General features: G+C 35.7%; 1 protein-coding gene across 2 annotated transcripts; it reads right to left on the minus strand.

Annotated features, from left to right (window-relative positions):
- Nucleotides 1–1,026: 1,026 nt before the first annotated feature.
- LOC149555236 (death domain associated protein) lies at nucleotides 1,027–10,592 on the minus strand. Of its 2 annotated transcripts, none has more exons than XM_089829323.1 (2): nucleotides 9,731–10,592; nucleotides 1,027–1,884 (listed from the first exon to the last, which is right to left on the minus strand). In XM_089829323.1, the coding sequence occupies exon 1, from the start codon at nucleotides 10,453–10,455 to the stop codon at nucleotides 9,793–9,795; it is 663 nt and encodes a 220-aa protein (XP_089685449.1). In that variant the 5' UTR covers nucleotides 10,456–10,592; the 3' UTR covers nucleotides 1,027–1,884; nucleotides 9,731–9,792. The 2 variants fall into 2 exon arrangements, with proteins under 2 accessions (XP_089685449.1, XP_089685448.1); XM_089829322.1 differs by having other exon boundaries at nucleotides 9,742–10,591.
- Between the last annotated feature and the right edge of the window lie 869 nt (nucleotides 10,593–11,461).

Here is an 11,461-nt window from a genome sequence, read left to right on the forward strand (position 1 = left end):
TGGAGGAGAAAGAAGAACAATAGAACACAATAAAAACTCTACATAATTTGAATTTCTATGTTTTCATGATATTTCATTTGTTTATGTAAATGATTTTCAACTGCTTCATTGAGTGATTAAAGAGGTTGAATAATTATTAGGATTGAATTTTTCATATTTTCAAACCAGTCATTTTTTCTATCTACAATAGGAATATTCCATGACAGACCATCCTACTAGTCTACTAGTTTTATACTCATTGTATATGTTTACATTTACGAAAGTTCTCTTAGGTGCAAATTTTCATTCTTAACACATTTAAATGGTATTTTCTTATTTAGACTTTACAAAATATATTAAATTTGAAATGATAAATTTAGTTTCTTTCTCTAGTTTTAGAGGTAATAGTTTTTCAGGTTTCATCTAATAAAGCCCAAATAATTGATTTTCAGTTATGTTTATGTCACCCCTTGTCAATGCTATGTAAACTATAAAATGTCAATATGTGTCAGTCCACGGGTAAACATGTAACATATTTTCAACTGAGATGTTCCATAACGGGTGAACACATAGCTTGTATGTAAACATTTTGGCCATGTAATAAACGCAAGATGCATAACAACGTGGGATAAATGTCCGTCAACTCCAATTATATCCTGTGTTAGGATGTGTTGATCAGCTTTTGGGCTATGCTTTTGGCTTTTGAAGGGTCTTGGATGTTTCTTGTTCGTAATTCATGTGTCAGACAAACCATCAAACTGAATTGCAACTGAATTCAATTATTTTAAAAGAGGAAATACAGGATGTTTGCAAAATAGTAAAATAATAGTAAACAATTTTTTGGTATGTTGAAATACCGATTACACTGTGGCAACCCTCATCAAATGAGGACTAAAAGCATGAGTGATATTTGAAATTAAAAAAGAGGAAAACTAAAAACCTTCCTAATGCTTGACTTCTCTCCTGCATTAATGACTTCGTTTATGCCAAATATTATCTTGCAGCCACATGCACTCAAAAGAATAATTCTTAAGATTCACCTGACAATTCACAAAAATATATAACATTTATTAATATGTGGGCTTATAACTGCTAGATGAGAAACATTCGTATTCTTCGGAACATTTCATCACTCCCATATTTGGTAAGTAAATAATCATAACTTCAGGAAATGTGCTGAACTTGGAAACTTGTACGAGTCCTGCTAGTAGTGGACCATAATTTATATGTTCTCGTGCTAGTCAGTTGACAAATCAGTCCTCCTTTACTTTGGATAATACAGTTACCAGTTGGACTGACGTGATCAATGAACCCTGTAATTTAAAGTTTAGGTCCTACTCATTTTCCGTAAAAAGCACGGCCCATTTACGGCACTGTCTATGGAGGGGCCAAAATGCACTTTTATTAATTAACTAAAAAATTACATATAACAGTTTTATGAATTTTAATTTCTTTAAAAAGACAAACAAATTGGTTATGTAGATGCATTTTGGCCCCTCCATAGCCAAAACCCCCACTTACTACCATGCATTACTGTTTGTTTTACTCTCTTATGACCAGAGATGCACATAGAGATGCCTTGTTTGTTGCTTGATAGTTGATGGGTTATTAGTAGTCCATTGTCGGGTGTGTGAAGTGTAAATCTGCCTGCGCTTTGCCTTTATGTTGTCTGTACATGCCTAATATCTTGGGTCAGTTTATGAAAAAGATTATATCATCACCAGAGCAATTGGCACTGAAATGGGGACCAAAACTAAAGCCATCAGCCAATTGGCTCTTAAACCTCCTGCGTTAATGATTTAACATTAGTTCTTGCAAATGACCACCCATGAGAGAGTCCTCAAGGCAATATCACTGAAGATCATACACTCTCTGAAAATTTTCTTCATCGTCTACACTGCATCTCTGCGGCAGTAAACAAAATTTCAGCAGAAACTCACTGCCAAAGGCAAATAATAAATCCCTGCCATGTAGATGCATTCTCAGGAGGAAAATAAACTAAATTCCAGCAGAAACCTACTGTCAAAGGCAATTAAATTATTGACTTGAAGTAAGTTTGACAAAGTGGCATAACTTGATAAGCAGTTTGATTAAAATAAATCTACAATTCATTTGTTAAATTGGAGGAAAGGCTAACACATTAGGACATATATGAATGAATGAAGACCCAAGTGCGTTATGTCACAGTAATATAAAGATAGAAACAAAATGTGCTCTCTGAACTTCCTGATCATGCAATTTTTCACTAGGACAGAAATCAAATATAATATTCAATATAAAAAATAACAAGTAAATCAATTTTTGTTTTGAAAAATATGCATGCAATTTTGTATAAGAGACCTTCCTTTACCAAAATGTGCACATTCTCACCAGCACCTTATTGCGAAAGGTGAATTGCAGAAAATTGTCTAAAAATGCTTTGGTAAGATCTATGTACACATGCATCCACGTGTTTGTAAAGGGATGTAAACCGCCAAATTAACAAATCCAAAGTCAAGAAACCACATCTACACTCAACTCCTTTGCATAACCAAACATTAGCTTTCTGTGACAACTCATTATCTAAATTGCTGATTGATATGACAAAAAAAGAAAACCATAAATTTGATTTCATTATGGATTATTGTAATTTGAAAAATAAAACTTCTTGTCTTCCTCACTTACAGGTGTTACATTAGCAGTAAATTTTTTCTTTTATTCCATATCATCCATGTCTCTTGTAGATCTTCTTGCAATCAAATTATACAATGATCCACAGTAAAAGTGCAAGCTATCAGGGAAAGTATTTCTACCTATAGATTATTCTCATAGACTGGTTGTACGGAGGGGGTTATGAAACAAAATTCAAACCTAGGCAATCTCATGAAATAGTTTGCAATGGGAGTAGCACAAAGCTAGATATTCTACCCCAGTAACCATTATAGGTGTGTTTTACAGTAGTAAGTTGAGTGTTCTTTTACTGGATCTGCAACACTCAGAATCTTTCCTCAAGAAAGAGTATTAATAAATGCAGACCAATAATAAAACGGGCTGCTTTTCAGATCAGGATCGGGCTAGATGCTACTTGAAAGCCCTTTTGGAAAGGATATATTTACATTTACTTTATATATTGTCCATTTTTGTACCTTAAATTTTAACCTTCTAACCAGGCTTACGAATAAACTTAAGCTTGCAAATCCACCTAGAGGCAACCTATAGGAAAAGCTGAAATGTGACATTTGCTGAACCATTTGACAACAATAAGATTCAGTTTTATGTAGAAGGTTTTGGAATGACATGGGTATCAATATAGATACCACCTTTGGTCTAATGGTGAAGTTGAAAGGCTCACAAAGCGTCTACCAGGGATAAGTCTTGCTAAGTGCAAGGCCTTTGACATCTAAAAGGATGAGGCTGGGATCATACCCCAGGCAAATTTGGCAGAATAGATACCCCTCAGTCCTTGGTTCTTAACCAAAGAAGGTAAGCGAAAAATGCTGAAATACATTAAAAAAAATATAGATGTCAGCTATCCTTGACTCCCTTTGGCACTAATATTGACAAATTGGAGCAGCATATAGATAGGTAAAGGGGTTAGCATTGCAGGTGGCTAGCAATTTGAAAGAAATCCTTTTACATAAATATCCTCCCAAATCTTAAGAGAAGATTTGAAAAATACACCTCTTTTGCAAAGAAATAGGGATGCAATTGTTACATTTTGTAGCTGCGATAGAGATCTTTATCTCTCAAAATCTGGATGTTATTATCGTTATTGTCATCTTCAACTGAAAAGGACACTTAAGGTTAATTTGTAATATTAAATGTAAATGACAAGTGTCATTCACATGCATTGAGGCATGAATATTCGAAGAGTCATAATAAATTATAGGAGTTATGGGAATCTCAAGAGACCTTCGGTTATAATGTGAAGAGTCTCTCCTATTGTTATATATTCGCCTCTACCAAAGGATATTGTACACTCGAACATTTCATTATCAATAAAGACATATTTCTGTTGTGTGGCTGGATTTTTCCCTTCATTCTCGAAGGGTTTTCCCAGGATATTTCTAGTGTTTATTGGTTCAGTTTTTTTGTTTCTTCTTATTGCTGAATTCATTATTCATTTCTGAGCTAAAACTTAACATGGTATCAGAGCGAGGTTTGACATCAGCATGAGGGAGTCTTCCTCTAATGATAGTCTTTCGAGCTATGGTTACGATCATACCTATTTTGAGTCTTATTTTATGGGTATTTGTTATGTGTAAAGTTTTCTGTTTGCTATAATTTCCCTCTAGAATGTCTCAATTCTATTTTGCATGATCTCTACATGAGCATTTGTCTGTTACTTTTGTTTGGTGTTTTCAGTTGTGATGGTGATCTCTCACCGACATTGGCTCTCTCATCAAGTTATTGAAAGTTATCATTTATGAGATAATTTGATGCTTGCATGTACTCGACATTGTTTCACCATTTTCTGCTATTAGCCTTCATGTCTGAGTTAAATTATAATTCTTTATTTGAGCATTGTCTGTGGAGCTCCTTTGATCACTTGCACCTGTATGTTAGGGGCATCAAAAGGTTTGTTAAATTTGAAATTATTTTTATCTACTTAGGCGCAAAATCTTCAATTTTAAAAATCACTGCAGATAAATAATCCTTATCGAAAGTTTACTTCTTGATTAAGATATCATGATTGTAGAGTTTCTTGATTAAGTGACTTTGATAAGGTTGGCATGTTGGCCCGGAAAGGAATGTCAGTTTTCTTTCACGGCATCTTTATTAACGTCAATCTATATATTTACCATGTCGTTGTTGGTTTCCTGTTTTGGCTTTAGGTGTTACTTATTATTTTATGAGTTTGATGTTTGTATCACTCGTCTTCGGGGTATGCATATCATTTCTCTTTATGCAAGATTTATGTTTTTTTTCTTGCGTTATGTGGACGCTATCTAGGCATCGGTTTCCTTTTGCCAGCCAATTTTACGATTTGATCTTCTCATTGGTGTCAGTTTCTTTTTTTTTCATTGCCTTTATCAATTCTTCAGAAATTTGCCAATTGGAGTAGTTCCAATAATCTTAACCGCAATGTATGGATGAATTAGTGTGAGCAATGATTAAAAAAAGAGGCATCAAAGTTGAATAATCTTTGTATCTGCAAACAGTAGCTGGCCTTTGATCATAGCAAAGGTGGACGGACTAAATCATACAAGGAAACTTCTTTACTGCCATGTCGAGACAAATGAAGGGACACGGAATAGGGTGACTTGGCATTGTTTTATTTGGTTCAACCCTAGATATATCCGGATTGCATACTACCCTTTTTGGAGGCTCAACAGTGCCAACTTTGTCCGGCAACGAGTGCAGAGGCTAAGGTGAGGGAGGTGAAGTGGGTGTAAAATGGGGCTGATTTCAGGGATTGTTTTCGGCATAATTGTCAGAATAGCACTGATGGCAGGGCTGAAAAAGGTCATGACAAGGCGCAGTCTGAAGCGTATTTCTAAGAGTTCTTTTGGAAGTCTACCAAGTCAAATATTGGCTCACAGAGGGAGTCAGAGCAGCCCAGCCTCCAACATTCATGGCTTGATTTCTCCCGAGGCTTGCCAAGGCCTATGATATCTGAGGTTATTTTCTTTGTGATAAAATATTCTTGCTAATACTCTTGGTAGTAGAATTCTTTTTGTGGATTCATCTCTGTGATGAATCATGTGCACAGAGGAGATCACCATTTATAGGTACTGACTTGGCAAATGATTTTTTTTAATTTTTTTGGATTGTTGTAACTGCTGCCTTGAGACATGTCGAGCATCTAAAGGAAAATTGTCGAAACCATATGAACACTTGGTAGTAGAATTCCTTTTGTGGATTCATCTCTGTGATGAATCATGTGCGCAAAGGAGATCACCATTTATAGGTACTGACTTGGCAAATGATTTTTTTTTTTTGGATTGCCGTAACTGCTGCCTTGAAACATGTCGAGCATCTAAAAGAAAACTGTCAAAACCATATGAACACCCATTTCACACTTGAAAATGCAATTCATTGAAAGACAAGTTTGAAGTTAAAAAAAAAATCTGTATTAGACGTGATCGAGTATTCTTGTGCATCATATGAAACACAGATACAAAAACTCTGGTCTAGTACAGGTTGCAGAGATAAGTATTATTGTGATGTTTATAGTATATTCCTATAATTATGCAATAACATTTACATTTGTTATAGAGGCATTATTCTAAATCTCTTTGTGTATGTGTATTTATTGAGATTAGACCACAAAGAAAAGTATTAATGATTTTCATTTTGCAGTGAGCCGATCTGATGCTTCAATGGTCATTGAGCTGGCTGCAACAAGATAAGGATTATAGCTCCAAAGAGAGATGTTGAGATTCAGAAGGAGATTTTAGCTTCAGAGGGAGGCTCCATAATTAAGAGGGAGTGCTTATAGAATCCCCTTCATTCTCATCTATGATTGTGATACTTGTGGTATTTGTAAATTTGAGACTTAAATGGAACTAAGTTTTGCTATTATAAAGTATATTTCTATTCTCATTTGAATAAATGAGATTGTAAGATCAGCTATGGTAACTCTTTCACTATGCGATAGTGAACAACATGTTGAGAGAGTCCATGATGTCATCACGTTGAGAGATTCAGTGATGGGAGTTAGATGTCATGTTGAGAGATTCCATGATAGTTCACGTTGAGAGAGTCCGTGATTAAAGGATTAGCTGTGAGTCTTACAAATCTGTCATGTTGAGTAATTTCATGTTGAGTGATTCCATGAATATGAGCAATTGTTATAGGTTTTCATGTTGAGTGATTCCATGAATATGACTCATTATTACAAGTATTCATATTGAGTAACTCCATGAATTATATTTTGAATTCGTATGATCAGAATTTATCATTGACATTTTTTGATTGCAGTTTTGTGTGACTATTCAGCTAAAGATCTCTCTTGCTAAGAGGGAGTGTTAAATTTTGTAGCTGCGATAGAGATCTTTATCTCTCAAAATTTCGACGTTATTATTGTTATTGTCATCTTCAGCTGAAAAGGACACTTAAGGTTAATTTGTAATATTAAATGTAACTGACAAGTGTCATTCACATGCATTGAGACATGAATATTTGAAGAATCATAATTAATTATAGGAGTTATGGGAATCTCAAGAGACCTTCGGTTATAATGTGAAGTGTCTCTCCTATTGTTATATATTCGCCTCTACCAAAGGATATTGTACACTCGAACATTTCATTATCAATAAAGACATATTTCTGTTGTGTGGCTGGGTTTTTCCCTTCATTCTCGAAGGGTTTTCCCAAGATATTTCTGGTATTTATTGGTTCAGTTTTTTTGTTCCTTCTTATTGCTGAATTCATTATTGATTTCTAGGCTAAAACTTAACAGCAATTAAACATCACCAAAACCAAGATCTTGGTCTTTACACCCAAAAAGAACAGAAAGTAGTAACACAAACTTCAATTTTTTTGGGAGCCCATCATGACAGAATACAAATACCTGTGCATGGGCCTAGTCTGAACAATAAGCTTAGTCGGGAATCATAGAGGATGAAGAGAATTCAAGGATGCTGGAAAACATTATATACTCTTCAAAATACATGCACGGATTCAAAAATAAGGAATCAGCCACTACGATTTTTTTATTACTTGTCATGCCAGTGATGCAGTATGGATGGGATGTTTGGACAAATAGCACAGCAGATCTAAAATGTAGACCAACAGAAGAATTCAGAGGCGTGTTACTACGAGCAGATTCAAATTTAAGGCTTCAATCTTATAAGAGATTTCTCTAAAAAACCGTTGAGTTGCCCTATTGCAACAGTAGCTACAGTTCACCTTGTAGGCTTAGGCTATCTCCAGAGAACAGCTGACAAGTGGCCCAGGTAGTAATGGGAGAAAAGTTGAACAGAATAAAGAAGTCTTGGATGAGCCAAAATAACTGATGAATGAATAGTTAGGTCATTAACCTGAATGAACGCCCAAGGATTGATCCACAAATAATACATAATAGAAGAAAAATTCAAACTAATCATAAGAACAATGCAACTTGGAAGTGTTGTGAGGTTTTTGCCCCATTGCAAATGGGGACCCATTCTTATTTCGCTTTAGCAGTAGGTTAATTGTCTTAGATGGTTTAGTCAGCATCATTTTCAAGTCCCCAGGCCAGTCTGAATGAGAAAAGGAAGTGCGAAGTCAATTGGGTCTTTGAGCCAGAGAGTGGTGTCGTCCTCGAGGGGAGAATAGGAGTAAGATCAATGAGTTTTGAACTCAGTACAAGAATGGTAAGGATATACGAACAACAATGAGAAATCAAACTTCAACACGAGCAGGACAGATTAGATTAGGATTTAGGAATAGAATTTTCCTTTGAAAGGGATTCAGGGTACTGATTGTGGTGAATAAGTTCAAGGTGAAGAGGGGGCTGAAATGTTTAAGTAAAGAAAAGTTCCCCAAGAAGGGGCAGAATCCACCCTGTTTTTGGGATTTTTATCCCAAACACGCCTTCATTTCTGCCAAATTAAAATAATTGTGGATTTTTACTTGATTGACTCAATAAATCCGAGCCACTAGCCTCTTGTTGATTGCAATTGTGTCTTGTGTGGTTAACCGCTGATTGAAAGTATCTAACTTCAATTGGTATTGAATCTTTCGTTTGCATTCATTAAATGGAATTGAAGAAGAGATATTGATGTGAAAACCATTTGAGTATTCCTTAGAAGCTTGCATTAAGTAGGTGGATTCTGATTAAGCTGCATCTAGTGGAGTCCAAGTTCATCCATGTTTACTTGCATTCATAACTAGGAGTAGAAGTAGAATTAGAAGTAAGTTTAATTTGAAATAAAAATCAGATGATCAAATGTATTTTCATCACACATTTTGAAGCCAAATCTTTAGAAGTACAACAGTCGATATCCATTGACTGAAAATTGTGTAAGTTGCCTAGATGATTACCAACAAATCGCATTTTTTAACCGAGTGAGTATCCATAGTTAATGGAACCTTTAAGTCGTTTCATAATCTTATTTTGCAAGTTTAGCATGAGAGATGGCCTTATATCAAGAGAGAGTTGAGTATTTGGTCTTTCATCTCGAAATATTGAATGTTTGATTCTGCATGTTGTAGTGGAAAAAAACTCACATCAACAGATGGGAAGTAGCAACACTATACTAATTTGACCAAAATGCAAGCTCAGGTGGAAAATGAAGCTACTCTCTGATCCAGTTAAATACTAGCTCATCACAACTTCGGTGTGAGATTGGTAGATTAAGGGCCCTGAAGAGGGTAAAAGGGAAGAGAGAATATATCCTGCATGTTGTGTCTCAGCCTTCAGGGGTGGTAGGAACTGGCTATTTCTAAAGTCTATTGTGGGGTTCTATGTCTGCTATCTTCAAAGAGGTAAATATTGACAGACTTGGTGTCAGTAGGAGGTTCAAGTTTTGAGGAAAAAAATAGCTGGGACTTTAATTCACACACAACCTCCCCAATCCCCTCTCTCTGTTTCTAACTTCAATTCAGACATAACCTCCTCAATCCCCTCTCTCCGTCTCTGGGGTCTCATTGACTGTCATGATTTAGTAGACATCATGTAAAACCTGTATATCTATCTATCTATTTGGGTATAAGCAAAACATACTTGGAAAAGGTTAGGTTAGTCGCCCTTTTAGTGAAAAAAAATGTAGCTTCTCTTCAAAACAAATAATAAGAACAGCATCTACTCATCTTAATCTTTTAAAAGGGATGGAGACAAAATTACATCATATATACCCGAAAGAATCGAAAGTGATTCGGATGACAAAGCCTTCAATCCTGCTAATTTCATGACAACTCTGACCTTTTCTTCAGTTCCTTCAAACGGTGTTCAAGGCTCTCAATCCGAGCACCCCATTCAGGCTTTACCGTAATAGGCCTCACATTCCCCACGACTCTGGGCATCGTTTTTGAAGACCCCTTCCTTGTACTATTCACTCTATTCGCATTTTTTCTCTTCACCTTTCTGCGGCCTTCTTCATTTGCTTTCAGTGCAGACGCCTTCTGCAATGCCAAAATAACATCCTCACCTCGCAAAGACGGTTCTGCAGTTGCCATTGAACTCGAATGCAAAACATCTTCATTATTTCTAAAATCTGAATCCTCGGAAGATGGATTTCTGGGACTTTTATTTCGCTTTCCTTGATGCCCGATTCTGTTTTTTCTCTCTTCATGATTCTGGATTGATTGTGGATTATTTTTTTTGGGCTTTATGGAAGGATTTTTATCTGTTTTTAACGCATCAAGAGGCTTAAAGCTTATTCCAACAGGTTGGGCATTTGGGTTATTATCCCTTACCTTCTTCTGTGATCGAATTTCATGGCTGGTTTTCTTAGGATCTGAAGGAAAATCAGAAGAGTTGGCTACCTTGGTAAATTGGTTACTGAAAACAAATTGAGAGCGGTTTAGGTGTTGGCCCGGCAATGGGATTTTAGTGAAAATCAGTGCCATTCCCTCTGGTTTAGTACGTGGCCATACGTTGCTGATCTCCCACCTTGCAAAGCCCCATATTCCAAATAGAGTAGATTTTTATTTTATTTTATTTATTTATTTATTTTTGAAATAGGGGAGAGGTTAGAATGTCTCCACCCTAACTTCGGCAGTTCATGTGCGTTGTCGCATAGATTAAGGATTAAAAAAAATTAATTGGCCACCTAGATCGTTGAGTTGTCAATCTAAAATGAAAAATTTGTTAACTTGTTTCTACAATTTGCCACATGTTCCAATTTCATTTGTCCAATGTGTCAGTTGTCTTTTTGGTATATTGAGAGGGACTTGCATGGGCCCACACCCAAAGCCTCTTGACCATATGTCTAAACTAGATAGAATAGTGTTTTGGCATTCTACATGACCACCCAATCCACCCCCTTATTGTCATTACTTGTGACACCTTACACTTCAATAAGCACTAGCATTTACTATGTGTCACCTCTCTTTACAATCACTTTACATGTAGCTTAATTCAAACAGAACTTCATTTAATACGCGTAACTCCTTGTGTTTTGAGCCATGTTTCATTCCTTTTAATCATGCCCATTTTGGTATCTTCTATTATATTGTAATTAGAAGGAGGTTGAGGACTCCAACATCTACACTCAACGAGAATGTGCTAATTTTTCACCAACAAAACCATCGTCGCTACAAGTGCAACATTGGGCTTTTGTTTCCATTGTTTCGAGTCATTGGTGTAAATTGTTGTTAAGCTGAGAGGCTTTCTACAGTGGCAACAATCTTCAATGTAAACATTTTTCATTTTGAAAAAAATTTGACGTTTATTTACGTGTCAAAAAAATAAAATAGAAATAGACTAAATATAGTTATAATTAAAATCGTGAAAATTGCAGAGAGGAAATGGAAGTAAAAATGAGGCAAATCAAGAGTCATTTCCTCACGCCTCTTAGGCTCGCATAAATATGTGATGATGAAAATTATGAGATTATGAAAATAGATGCCTCGA

This window comes from Cupressus sempervirens, chromosome 5 (genome assembly GCF_028749045.1).
Source record: "Cupressus sempervirens isolate cs-2001-9-10 chromosome 5, ASM2874904v1, whole genome shotgun sequence".
Classification (NCBI taxonomy): domain Eukaryota; kingdom Viridiplantae; phylum Streptophyta; class Pinopsida; order Cupressales; family Cupressaceae; genus Cupressus; species Cupressus sempervirens.